General features: G+C 35.1%; 1 protein-coding gene across 16 annotated transcripts in view; it reads left to right on the top strand.

Moving 5' to 3' along the window:
* The window catches only part of OSBPL8 (oxysterol binding protein like 8), a 150,224-nt gene that overhangs the window by 119,436 nt on the left and 16,811 nt on the right, over positions 1–13,977 (top strand). For all 16 annotated transcript variants that reach the window (XM_049627424.1, XM_049627431.1, XM_049627425.1 and 13 more), the window contains 6 exons: positions 586–757; positions 3,711–3,948; positions 4,563–4,747; positions 7,919–8,000; positions 8,270–8,368; positions 10,300–10,396. In XM_049627424.1, the coding sequence (XP_049483381.1) occupies positions 586–757; positions 3,711–3,948; positions 4,563–4,747; positions 7,919–8,000; positions 8,270–8,368; positions 10,300–10,396 (873 nt within the window). The remainder of the gene's footprint in view (positions 1–585; positions 758–3,710; positions 3,949–4,562; positions 4,748–7,918; positions 8,001–8,269; positions 8,369–10,299; positions 10,397–13,977) is intronic.

Genomic DNA, 13,977 nt, shown 5'->3' with positions numbered 1-13,977 from the left:
AGCAACTAACTTTTATTTTGCTAATACAGTTCTAAATTTTAATTTAAAAATAAAGTTATTAGTGTTTCTACTAATGCGGCAGTTAATGACAATATTGTACAGGCATTTATTTCCATGACTTCAGAATTTTCATACCTATAAGTAAAGTGGATGGTGGTAAACCTGAAGTTAGACGTTTTATCAGAAACAAAATATTAATTTGATAAGTTTGTTTATAGTAGAAGCATAACCCGTTTAGTGTATTTTCTGTACCTTCGTTGGTAGCTACAAATTATACTACCTGTTAATGTTCTAAGATTTTAGAAGTAAAGTGTGTTTATTTTAGATTAGGTGTACTTTCTAATGTGTTCTATATACTGTTCATTTTCCAGTGGTTTTTAGATGCTTGGTCTGTGAAAAGCACTTGCTAAACTGAAAAACTGCATTAAAAAATCCTTGCAAGATTTTATATTCACGTGAACTTTTCCAGTGAATGTTTCTCAAAGAAATAATAGTATGCTTAAAGGTTAACAGTATTAAATTAAGATGGATGCTGGTTTTTATAGTTTCTTGAACTATATTGCTTATGAATCTGTGTTCTTCTAGGAAGGTGCTGGATGGATGCTTTGGAGTTGGCCTTGAAATGTTCTAGTCTTCTTAAACGTACAATGATCAGAGAAGGAAAGGAACATGACCTGAGCATTTCATCAGAGAGCACACATGTGACTTTGTATGGCTTATTACGTGCTAACAATCTCCACAGTGGTGACAACTTTCAGTAAGTAGCTATTGCCACTAATTTGGTGATTTTTAGAAGGGACGATGTTATTCACTAGGTTAGTTGGCAGGCCTAGAATTTTTGTGGTGTATCTAGAATTGAACGTGGCTATTTTCTTCCCATTATATGGTCTGAGGCCTGATTTACCATTTGCTTATTTGCTATAATAAAGTATAGAAAGTTATTTCCTTTATTTCAGCTAATGTGAAGTAGTTGTTCTTTCCCAAATACATACCTTTTCTTTATACATGGTGTTCCCTCCATTAAGAATGTTTTCTAGTCCTCCTTGCTCTTTTTTCCTTTCATAATCCCATTCTTCAAGACCAATCTCAAATATTACATCAAATGCAAAGCGTTTCTTGCTTCACAATAGTGAGATATAATCTGTTCTTCTATTACTGTTTTGTAGCACTTTTTAATTTTTTTGGTAATGGCACTTGACTTGCTCTACTTGGTATTTGTGGAATGCTCCTGTTATACCACAGGTGTTTCAAGTTGAAACTGTATCCTATTTGTGGTTTTATACCCTGAAACATTCATTGTAGTTAATACTAAAAAAAAATATTTCCCTGGGGAAACAAACAAGTACCTTAGTTGAGGTTCAGATCTCTTTTGTTGCTTTGGAGGGAAACTTAGACTTCTCCTCCCTTGCCCCAGTATTCAGCCTCTGCTCTGAAGCTACTTATTCCCAACAGCACTGAGGTTACTTTCCTCAAAGTTAGGAATGGGTGTTTGTTGGCGCCCCTTCCCAGGATTTTTCCCTTGAAGCTCTTCAGCTGTAAATAGTCCATTGTTTTTATTGAATACCAGATAATTTTTAAATGCTCTTATTTTGGAATCTTAAAAATTCATCTGCACATATTTATTCATTTAAATTTTTGAGCCTCTTTTGTGTATGAGACATACACTTTACTGTATTATTCACTGCATTATAAATAGGGAGATGTATCAGATATGATCCTAAATTTGAATCCAGTGCAATAGCATACTAGCTTTCTGATCCTGGAGAGATGTTTTTTTTTTGTTTAAAACCTATAAAATGGCAGGCAACTATAAATGATAGGAAGATAAGAATGACACAAACAACCAAAGGAGAGATGCTGTAGGGTAATACAGGATCAGGAGAATTTAGAAGTTGGAAAGATAACATTCAGCTAGGGAATCAGAGGGAAGATCAATATAACAGATTTTTACAAAGGTAGTCAACATAGCAACATTTTCATTTGGCTGTATGACAAAACATGAGCTAAGAGATGCAGAGACCAGGGAAGTGGAGGCCTACCTTTGAGATACATAGTCTGCCTAGATGTAAGGGACAGGGAGTGGGTAAAATTAAAGAAGATTACAAGTTTTAAATCTCAGTGACCGATAAGATGATAGTAAAATAAAGGACCATGTTGGGAGATGATAATATATTAAATAATTGCACATGTTGAGGATGCATTGGCCCCAGGACATATAAGTGATATCAGCCAAGTGTTTAAAAACATGGGTCTGAAGCTTATTTCTGCATGCATAGGTTTGAAAATCAAACAAATGATGGTGAAGGCTTGAAATTGGCAAGCCTGCCAAAGGGGAGAGAGGACAGAGAAAATAAAAGAGGGTCAAGGAAGATTAAAATATCTTACAGATGGAAGGAGGTAAAAAGGATCAGAGAGCTCAAAAAGTCAAACCAGTTACATGGAACCGAGGCACTAATACCATTTTAAGAAAAATAATTGTCACAATCCTGTAATGCAGAGAAGTCACAGAAGGTGAAGATTATACAAGGCCACTGGATTTGTCAACTAAGCTGTCATTAGTTACCTTTAAAGGAACAGATTCAGTGGATTTAGGGGAGTGAAAACCAGATCATGAGAGATTAAAGAGTGAATAGGTGATAAGAAAGCAGAGACAGCAATTTTAGACTGCTATTTTAAAATATATGATTATAGGGGTGCCTAGATGGCTCAGTGGGTTAAGCATCCGACTCTTAACTGGCTCAGTTCATGATCTCCTGGTTTGTGAGATCGATCCCTGCATTGGGATCTGTGCTAACAGCGAGGAACCTACTTGGGATTCTCTCTCCCTGTCTCTCTCCCCCTCCCTCACACGCATGCTTGTTTTCTCTCAAAATACATAAAGAAACTTAAAAAAAATACATGATTATAAAGGGAAAGAAAGAAAATAATTACCATAAGAATGAATTTCTATTAGAAATTCTTTGGTTAGAATCCAAATGAAGATTTTGGAAAATAAGATTTTTTAATTTTTTGAAGCTGGAAGTGAGTTTTTTTATAAGTTCTATTTTGTACAGATTATTAACCCTAATCACTGTATGAATAGGGTGGGGGTAGCATCTTAATCTGTTTAGGCTATAGGTTTATTTCCATAAACTGAAATATCCATTTCTAGTTCTCCTTGGATTTTTTTTCTCAAGATTAAACCTGTGAGTCAAGTATTAAAGAGATATAATTACTTACCTTTTACATTTTCACTCACTTCAAGTGACTTTGGAGAGACCTTTACAGAGGGAAAGTCATAATTCATTTGAGTTCACTTGAGAATCTGATAATCTTGACTTGGAAGTTTTTCTTTAGGCCAGAAGTGACAGGTTGATTCAAGTGATGATGTTTGTAAAACCAAGAAAAAAATCTAGCAAGGCAAAGTCCAAAACTTTACTGTTGGAAGCTTTTTGCCCTAAATGGTAAAGAGGCAGAGTTCAGAGTGTTCTTTTGTAATATTTCCCAGGTTATTTAATTTCTCTGTGTTTTTTTATTTATTAATCTGTAAAGTGAGAATAATATTACTTATCTCATAGGATTATTTTTGAGTGTTAACTGAGTAAAATTATCTAAAACACAGAACAGTGCCTGACACTCAAATTCTGAATAAATGTTCATATCATTCTGATTTATAAATTAAATATTCTTTGTCTCTTTTATTCTTTCTCTTAATATTTCTTACCTTCAAGGTTAAATGATAGTGAAATTGAAAGGCAGCATTTTAAGGACCAAGATATGTATTCTGATAAATCTGATAAAGAAAATGATCAAGAACATGATGAGTCTGACAATGAGGTGATGGGGAAAAGTGAAGAAAGTGACACAGATACATCCGAAAGGCAAGATGACTCTTATATCGAACCTGAGCCCGTTGAGCCTTTAAAGGAGACTACCTACACTGAACAGAGCCATGAAGAACTAGGAGAGGTAAAAGTCTATGATTTTCAGGGATATTGGTTTTCTGATCCTTGGAAATTTTCAGCTGAAATTGAAGACGTTTCTTTGACCTATTGCTTATTTTTCTGAAAGAGAACATTTAGATGATACCTATTTTATTTTAAAAATTGCATACACGTGAAATATCTCGGGATTTATAAATAACATGTGTACTCACATGAGTACCAATAAATTCTATTAAATTTAAAGTTTACATTTTCTTCAGGTTTGTTTTTGAAATAGGATAGTACTAGTACTCCTTAATGTCATTGCCAGGTACAATGTGAATTGCAAGGACACATGAGTTTGTAATGTTCCTGGTATTGCTAATTCTTAGAAGTGAATATGGTATAAAATAATTGCATGTAATATTTTTTGTAATGAATTCTTTGTGTATATCCTTCACTTTGATGTCTCTTAACAACTACTCTTTTTACCTAAGTTTTATAGCTATAGACTTACTACCTAATGAGTTATTTCCCATTTTAAGAATGCTTGGGATAGTCTTACAGAATATGCATATTTCAACATCAGCTGTTTTTTTACATATCTAATGTGTCTGAGATAAATATGATATTTGAGTATTTTTTTGTCAATTGCTAAAGGCAGGTGAGGCTTCTCAAACAGAAACTGTGTCTGAAGAAAACAAAAGCCTTATCTGGACACTGTTGAAACAAGTCCGTCCTGGCATGGACCTGTCCAGGGTGGTTCTGCCGACATTTATTTTGGAACCTCGTTCTTTCCTGGATAAACTTTCAGATTATTACTATCATGCAGATTTCTTATCTGAGTAAGTAGATTCTCATTTCTTAAAATGAAAGATGCTTCATGGTTTTAAGAGATTTTTTTTTCAGAGCGCAAATTACAGTGGTTATGCCTTACCAAAACTAGGCTCTAATGAGATGTCCCTCTCTCCACCAGTTCTACAGTTGACCTTAATAAGAAGAATACTTAATACTTGGCTCTAATGTTTCCATTTATGCGGTTGAATTGAGAGATCACAAGTGTGAGGAAGACAAGGAGTCTATCCCTTACCTGACAGACAGTACTGCTTTCACAGGCTCCCTGTTTCCTGACCTAACATGGGGAGAGGTGGTAGCGTTCCTTGTTCTCCCCCAGGTCACCTAAGCTCTTGTTCAGGTCCCATCCTGGGGCTTGTGCTTCTGTTTGTACTTATCCTGTCTGCATGCTCATGAGGGATGTGCTGCTTTCCACAACCAGAATGCTCCGCCAGGTGCTGGCTCACGGTATAAATCCCCACTTTCATCTTTGCTTTGTTTCCTGCCAGCTGATCCTGGATGTAATTCTGGGGAAGGCAGGCGTAAAGGAGGTGGAGGAGGAGCTGCCGATCTCTTTCCCAGCGGTTTCTTGGGGAACCAGTAAAAGACATCAACTTTATGTATACCTTTCCAGGTTTCACATGCTGCCCCCATTCCAGCTGTTCAAGACACTGCATGTTCTAAGATGCTAGGTTCTGGTCCTGTGGCCTGGCTTTTAGATTCTTTATCAATATCTGTATTGAATTTATTAGTTGCTTTATTAGGCTGTTAGTTGCATTAGTGAACGTTGCAAAAGTCATAAGCTGAATCAAAAGATAATTGAAAAACTGGGAGATTTTTTGCAAATTAAGGCATACCCAAATTGTTAATCTCCCTAAAATAAAAAGGGCTCTTAGAAATTTAATGAAAATGACCAGCAACCTAATAGAAAAAGAAGTAGAGGAAATGACCAGGTACTTCAAAGATGAATAGAAACAGTGCTTAAATGTGTAAATCTCACTCAAAATATGAAAAGTGCAGATTCAAACAAAAAGATACTGTTTTTTATCGATCACAGTGACCAAAATCCAAAAGCTTTTATACCCCAGTTTTGCTTTATATATTATAGTTCTTTTATCTGTGTAGAAATTCATTTCTCTGAGTGTGAGGCAGGTTCCTATGAATCACAGTGAGATCTTCCTGAGAGATGCCCACTTTCCTAAGTTGAAAGGTTGCAGTTTTCTGGCTACACACCCTGTTGCCAAGGCTCTGTGGGGCAGCAGGCACTTGTATGCTGCTGCTGCTGCCACTGCTGCATGACACAAACCAGCACAGTGCTTTTGAAAAGAACCTGGCAGTATTTACCAGAATTATAGATGCAGTCAGTCCTTTGATCCAGTAATTCTGCTTCTGGGAATAGCCCCTACAAATATATCTCTACATATTCAAAATGACGTGTATACAAGATTGTTGTGGTAGGGCTTGTAATAGAAAAAGATTAGATAACTCAAGTATTGAGCCACAGTTGACTGGTGGGTTAATAACATACGGTGCATTTGCATATAAGGAAGAAGTTTGTAACCTGATTTGGAGGGATCTCCAGGATTATGTGTATGTGAAAAAGGCAAGGTACAAAAAATATGTGGTTTGCTTCCTTTTTTATCTTTTTAAGAAAAGGAAGGCTGCGTATTTTTATTTGCTTCTTTATGCTTAAAGAAAACTGTTTGTTAAAAACTAAAAAAAAAAAAAAAAAAAAAGTTGCCTATATGGAGAGATGGGACAATGGCAAGACATGTATACTTCTCCATGTTGCTTTGCGTTCTGAACTATGCAAATACAAAATAGTAAGTAAAGTTGAATAGCAAGAGAATTTAAATCAAGATAAGAAGAGCACAGAAGGTTGCTACTCCCTGTAAGAGCAGCGTTTCAACTTGGCACAGTGGTCAGTAAACCTAAGCCTGGTCTCTTCCATTTCACACTTCATCTTCAAAAATCACACACTGAACCTTCAGACATGCTTGAAGGAAGTAATAATTAAATTGTAATATACGTATGTACGAAGTTGTATATATTATATATGCATACATATACATGTGAAAACTCAGAATTCACTTCTGACATCTACAATGTTTTGCAACATTTTGCAGTTTAGAGCAATAGCAAAAGGGTAAAGGGGTAGCTGAGTCATGGCTTCTAAAAATTTCTTTAAGATGAAAATTGTTCTTTGATTATCTGTTACAATGATCGAATTTATTTACTCTGGAAAATCATTTGGTAGCACTTAGGGTTGAAGGCTAAAAATAGCGCTGATTGACTTAAATTATCTTAAAACTTCCATATTTGTGATTTGAAACTTCTCTATTTTGTAATAGGAGCTCAAGGGATATACAGTCCTATTCCTAGGGGGGCATTTTGCATGGGAGAGGCTAATATCAACCTCTTGTCCTCCCTTCTTGTAGGGCAGCATTCACCAGTTATCCTTAATCTCCTCTAATTGAAATAAGTGACTGAGAATAGACTAAATCAAATGAACGTGATCCTTCTCTGACATATGGAACTGAACACCTCTCACAAAATTGTTGATGAGGCTGCTTGGCCATTGCCCCATCATTGCAAATACTAGGCATCACGCAGTTCTTGAATCTCAAAATACATTCATTTTTTTCAATCATAATTTCTCACAGAACCCCTGGCAATATCTAAGGCTCTCCAGAACCCCACTTGAAAAACCTTGGTTTGGAGAGTTTGTAAAAACTACTTGAACAAAGACCTGGGCAGTGTATCAAACAGTGGGAAAAATGGGGAGAAAAATAACCAGATTATGAAAAGTTATTCTTACAGACTGATTTACATGGTTGTTTTTGCCATATGTTTTAAATATGACTTATACTTGGGGCACCTGGGTGGCTCAGGTCATGATCTTACAGTTTGTGAGTTTGAGCCCTGCGTCGGGCTCTGTGCTGACAGCTCCGAGCCTGGAGCCTGCTTCGGATTCTGTGTCTCCTTCTCTCTCTGCCCCTCCTCCACTTGTACTCTGTCTCCCTCTGTCTCTCAAAAATAAATAAATGTTAAAAAAAAAAAATTTTTTTTAAATATGACTTACACTTTCCAATCATATACTCAGTTGGTTTACTTGATAAATACGAGGGAGAATTTGTGAGATATTTTGTAAAAGTTTTGTTTATACCATTTTGTGTTTTTAGGGCTGCTCTTGAAGAAAATCCTTACTTCCGTTTGAAGAAAGTAGTGAAATGGTATTTGTCAGGATTCTATAAAAAGCCAAAGGTAATGTTTATATTTAACTTTCTTTAGCCTAATATGAGTTCTTTATTTTTTATGTTATCTTTATCTATTGAAAAGCATTTCAGGGCCTCTGAGTTAGAAAAATTGTAAAATACTTTATCATTTAGACCTATATTATGATTGAAGTTACTTCACTTTATTTCCTGTCTCTACTGTGAAATTTTATAAGGATAAGAGTTAAACCCATTTTGACTGGGAGGAGGTGAAATCTTCCAGATGTGTATTTTGAAACTTGTATGTTTTTTTCCTAGGGACTGAAGAAACCTTACAATCCTATACTTGGTGAGACTTTCCGTTGTTTATGGATTCATCCCAGAACAAACAGCAAAACATTTTATATTGCTGAACAGGTATTAGAAGTGCATGTTACAGAAACAAAACTGGTTCAGAAGTTACTGGGATATTTTAATAAAAAATATTAACTCCGTAAACTCACTGTTGATTATTAACCTTTCTTATTAGTGAACATTTGGTAAGCACTTAATCATTTAGTACTGAATATGACTAAACACCATGCTTATAGGTATTACTATTATAGTCATGGAATCCTGTGACCAAAAATAAATCTTTGTTTCCTGAGCCATCCTCCCACACTGGTTTTGTCTTCTTTGTGACCAAAATTGTTCAGTGGTTTCCTAGTTCCTAAATCAGATTTTACACCTGTTTATTTGGCATTCAAGGTCTTCCTTATCTTTCTAAATTAATCTCAAATTTGATGCCTTTCTGAACCTTTGGCAGTAGTTCGACCTATCTGTGCATTCACAACTAGGTAACCTGATACTGTACTTTTTGGCCTCATTATTTTTAAATTTAATTCTCCCATCCCAATATTTCTTCTTAGCTATTTTCCATCTAAATCAACCCTAACCTACTCCTCTTTCATGATCCAAGTGACTACACCTCCCACTGATTTCTCTCTTCTGTATTCTTTTTTGTGATCTCCATTAAGCTGTTATTTTAACGCTTACATTAACTTTTTACAGAATATTTATTTCCCTAATCAAATTGTCAGCTCCTCAAAGGAATGCCCTTCCTACAAATCTTTTTGTTGTATATATAGTAGGCAGTCAAAAATATTTCTTAATTTTGGGACTCCTGGCTGGCTCTGTCAGTGAAGCATGCAACTCTTGATCATAGGGTTGTGAGTTCGAGCCCCACGTTGAGGGTAGAGATAAAATATCTTTAAAAATTTTTTCTTGGTTTTAATCTTTCATTAATTTAGACATATATACATCTTACTCATGATTCTCAATCTTTCCCCCGTCCTCCCCTTTACTCCCTGGTCCTGAGAAATATGACATTATTTCTCAATAACAGTGACCCCTTACTATAATAATTCTCATGAGAAGTTTAAGAAGAATGAGGAGACTATGTTTCATTTGAAAAACCTTCCTCTTCCCTAGAAATTTTGATATACCTTTCAAATTGAAACCACTTATCTGTGTATTAATTTTTTAACTGATTATGCCACCTTGCATTTTAGTTCATTGTAAATCCTTGCTAAATTGAGAAGCTTGAGAAGAGTTTGATTTTAGCTTTGACTCATTTCAGAAAACATAATGTGTATATATTTTGAAAATATTAGATTACTGAAGTAACATTTGTTAAAACTTTTGTTTCCTACAGCCTATTAAGTAATCTATACAAAAATAGCCACTGTATTAGTTATCCATTGCTGTATAAATAAGTGGCTTCCAAAATTTAATGGCTCAAAACAAACATTTATTAGCTCCTACAGTGAGGCTTAGCAATCTGAGAGCTGCTTAGCTGGGTGGTTCTGGCTCAGGGTCTCTCATGAGTGTGCAGTCAAGATGTCAGCCAGCTTTGCAGTCATCTAAAGACTTAGCTGGGCTGAAAGATATCACTTCCAAGCTCATCACGTGGCTTTTGACAAGAGCACTCAGTTCCCCTCCATATGGGCTTCTCTGTACAGTTGTTCACAACATGGAAGCTGGCTGCTCAGAGCTAATGATCTGAGAGAGAGAGAGACCAAAATGGATGGTGCATTATAGCTTAATTTCAGAAGTGACATACTATCACTTTTATACAAACTTGGTTTGGTACACTGTAAGAGGAGCCTATCTAATGTGTGAATACCGGAAGGTGGTTTCCTTGGGAGATATCTTGGAGGCTGGTTACTATAATCAATGTTTAATTTTACCACTTACCAAACATTTCTTCATACTAATTATTAGAGTATACAGTTAAGACTTGAACTTTGACAATAGTACAATAATATGCTTATGTTGCTGTATTTTATGTTTTTTTCTGTGTTCAATAGGTGTCCCATCATCCACCAATATCTGCCTTTTATGTTAGTAACCGAAAGGATGGATTTTGCCTTAGTGGTAGTATCCTGGCTAAGTCCAAGTTCTATGGTGAGTTTCCCCTTGTCTCAGTCTGCCCCTTTTTTCTGGAAGGTAGTATTTCCTGGTGAGCTTTTCTATAGACAATGTCTTGGGTTGTTTTCAGAAAGGAATTTATATGTCATTTTAAGTATCATCTTTACTTGGATAATGGCCTTTCCTTTGTAGTGTTTTTCTTTGCCCATTCATAAGTATGATTCATAAATAGGACTCATTTTGTATAAGTATTCATCACATATGTGTAAATTCATCACAAGCACCATTTATCAAAAGACAGAATGACCACTCTTAGCCATTTTAGTGCATAATGTACTTTTTTGCTTTTAGTCCCACTGAAGGTTTTTGTTCTATCTCATTGTATCTGAGGGTTTGGTCATTCTATTTAGTCTTTGAATAAAGAGGGAAAGAATACAAGTACAGTTAGAATACTTGGTCCAGGGTCGGTCAGTAATGATAATTAATCTTGGGCCAAACAACATATTAATAAAAACTTTCATTAGTATAAGGGAAAATAGTGAAATATGGTTACTGTAGGAAACCTTAATTTAAAAACTATGACAATTCAAACAAGCAAATGGCTAAAGCTATATACTAGTAGAACGTATTTAACCTTAATTGCTTTTGTTTTTTAAAATTAATTTTTAAATGGAGAAAAATCAATGAATTAAATGAAGAATTTTAAATCTGAGAGAAAAAAATAATTATTCTAAGATTGGGAAAATATGTCAACAGAAACTAAGGGTCTGGTTACCTGATAGAGTGGAGAACCATAGATGGGTCTGTAACAGGGAAATCTAACAATAGTTTTTGATAAAAGAATATGGTATATGCCTTTATTTTTCTTTAAGGTATCCTTTATGTGTTTTGATGTTTGGGGTCTTGATTTTGGTTTTTTGCCTAGTTTTACATTTTGCTTGTTTTAGAAGATGATTTTTTTTCTTCTATATTTAGGTTGTTCTCTCCCCGCTTACCTCCCGTCCCTCCATGCCCCTCCTCTGATTATAACATAAATGACTTTTATGAGCATGTGTTCTGCGCTTGAGAAATTTTTATGAGTACCAAGTGCATCGCTCACTTTCTGGGATTACTTCAGCAGTTAACCTTGTTTTTTTCTGTTACATTATGATTTGTGTATATCAGAGATATCTGTTACTTTATATTTTGAAAGAATTTACAAAATTCAGGCCTTGTAGGGGCACTTTTTTGATAACTTCCTTCTTCCATTTGGTTTTTGAATTGTTTGTATAGAAAAGTTTATATTGGTCTAGGAATTCATTTTTTTTTTTAGTCTAAATGAAGCTAAACTTAAAGACATCTGGATAGAGTGTATTCCTCTTAACATGTAGTTTCTGTTTCTTTCTTGACGTTTTGTAGTTAATGAAAAATTTAAAAGGTGTGTTATGCAAGCATTAAGTACAGTTGAGTGGCTATATTAATACATTTTAAGACAAAGTATTAACAGAGTAAGAACATTTCATAAAGATAAAAGGTTTAATACATCACCATAATAATAAATGTATGCCTAACTACAGAACTTCAAAATACATGAAGCAAAAATAGAATTAAGGGGACAAATAGGCAATTCTAGAACCATGGTTGTACACTAACACTCTCTCCTCAGCAAATGATGAGACAACTAGATAAAATATAAGCAAAGACATGTAAGACCTGAAGAACACTATCAACCACCTTACCCTAATTGATATTTCTAAAATATTACAACAGACAATGACAGAATACACATTATTTTTAAGTATATATATGGTATTTTCACTGGTAATGATGATATTTGATGACAAAATAACTCTCCATAAATTTTAAAAGAATTCATACAGAGTGTGTTTTGCAACCTCAAGGAAATAGAATTAATTTTTTTTTAATGTTTATTTTTGAGAGAGATGGAGACGGAATGCAAGTGGGTTAGGGGCAGAGAGAAAGGGAGACACAGAATCCGAAGCGGGCTCCATCCAGGTTCCGAGCTGTCAGCACAGAGCCCGACATGGGGCTCTAACTCACGAGCTGTGAGATCATGACCTGAGCCAAAGTTGGACGCCACCCAGGCGCCCCTCAAGGAAATAGAATTAGAAACGAATAATAAGATACCAAGTTAAGCTCCAAATATTTAGTAATTCAACAACACACTTCTACAATCCATGGACCAAAGAAGAAATTGCAAGAGAAATTAGAAGATATTTTAAACTAAATGATAATAAAAATGCAACATACCAAAATTGGTGAGATGCGGCAAAAGTGGTGTTGAGAGGGGAATTTATAACTTTAAGTTAGAAAAGAAGAAAGATCTAAATCAGTGATCTAACTTCTTACCCTATGAAATTAGAAAAAGAGCTAACTAAGTTCAAACTAAGTAGAAGAAAGGAAATAATGAAGAGTAGACGTCAGTGTAGAATGTAGACAAACAGTACAGAAAATCAGAAATTATTAAGAGTTGATTGTAGACTGATCAAAAAAAAGGTACAAATCAGGAATAAATGAGCAGAATCACTACTGATCCTACAGATACTGAAAGAATGATAAGGAAACATTATGAACAATAATGTTCCTTAGAACAGCTTAGATGAATTGGGCAAATCCCTTGAAAAATAAAAATTACCAAACTGACCCAAAAAAGGCATAAAACTTTAATAGTCTTAAATCAGGGAAAGAAATTGAATTAGTAATTTAAAGTCTTCCTTCAGAGATATATTCCAGTTCCAGATGTTTTCAGTTCTTCTAAACATTTAAAGAAGCAATTATACCACGGCACCTGGGTGGCTCAGTCAGTTGAACGTCCGAATTCGGCTCACATACGATCTCACGGCTCATGAATTTGAGCCCCACGTCGGGCTCTGTGCTGCCAGCTCTGAGTCTGGAGCCTGCTTCGGATTCTGTGTCTCCATCTTTCTCTGCCCCTCGCCTGCTCATGCTCTGTCTTTGTCTCTCTCTGTCTCAAAAATAAACATCATGGGGCACCTAGGTGGCTCAGTCAGTTAAGCGTCAAACTTCGGCTCAGGTCATGATCTCATGGTTCATGGGTTCGAGTCCCGCATCAGACTCTGTGCTGACAGCTTGAAGCCTGGAGCCTGCTTCAGATTCTGTGTCTCCTTCTCTCTCTTCCCCTTCCCCACTGGCACCCTGTGTCTCAAAAATATATAAATGTTAAAAAAATTTTTGGAAGAAAAAAATTAAAAATCATTAAAAAAAATTTAATATATATAATACCAAAATATATACCAAAGAAATAATACCAAAAACAAACAAAAAAAAAACCAATTCTATACAACTGTTTATAGAAAATAAGAGGAAATGTTTCTCAGCTCATTTTATGAGGCTTACATACCCTAATCCCAAAACCAGATATTATAGGAAAAGTACATATTATTATCTCTCATGAATATATAGTACATGCAAAAATCCTTACCAAATTAGTAACAAATCAGTATTTATGAAGAGTAGTATACACATAAAAGGATATATTAAAATGATACATATCATGATCAGTTTATCAAGTGGGATTTATCTTAAAGGCACAGGTTGGTATATCATTGAAAATTGGTGTAGTTCATGTTAATAGAATAAAAGAAAACTATATTTTA

This window comes from Panthera uncia, chromosome B4, assembly GCF_023721935.1.
Source record: "Panthera uncia isolate 11264 chromosome B4, Puncia_PCG_1.0, whole genome shotgun sequence".
In the NCBI taxonomy this organism is placed as follows: Eukaryota; Metazoa; Chordata; class Mammalia; order Carnivora; family Felidae; genus Panthera; species Panthera uncia.
Note: the sequence above shows the minus strand (reverse complement) of the source record. Positions and strands in the feature narration are given on the sequence as shown.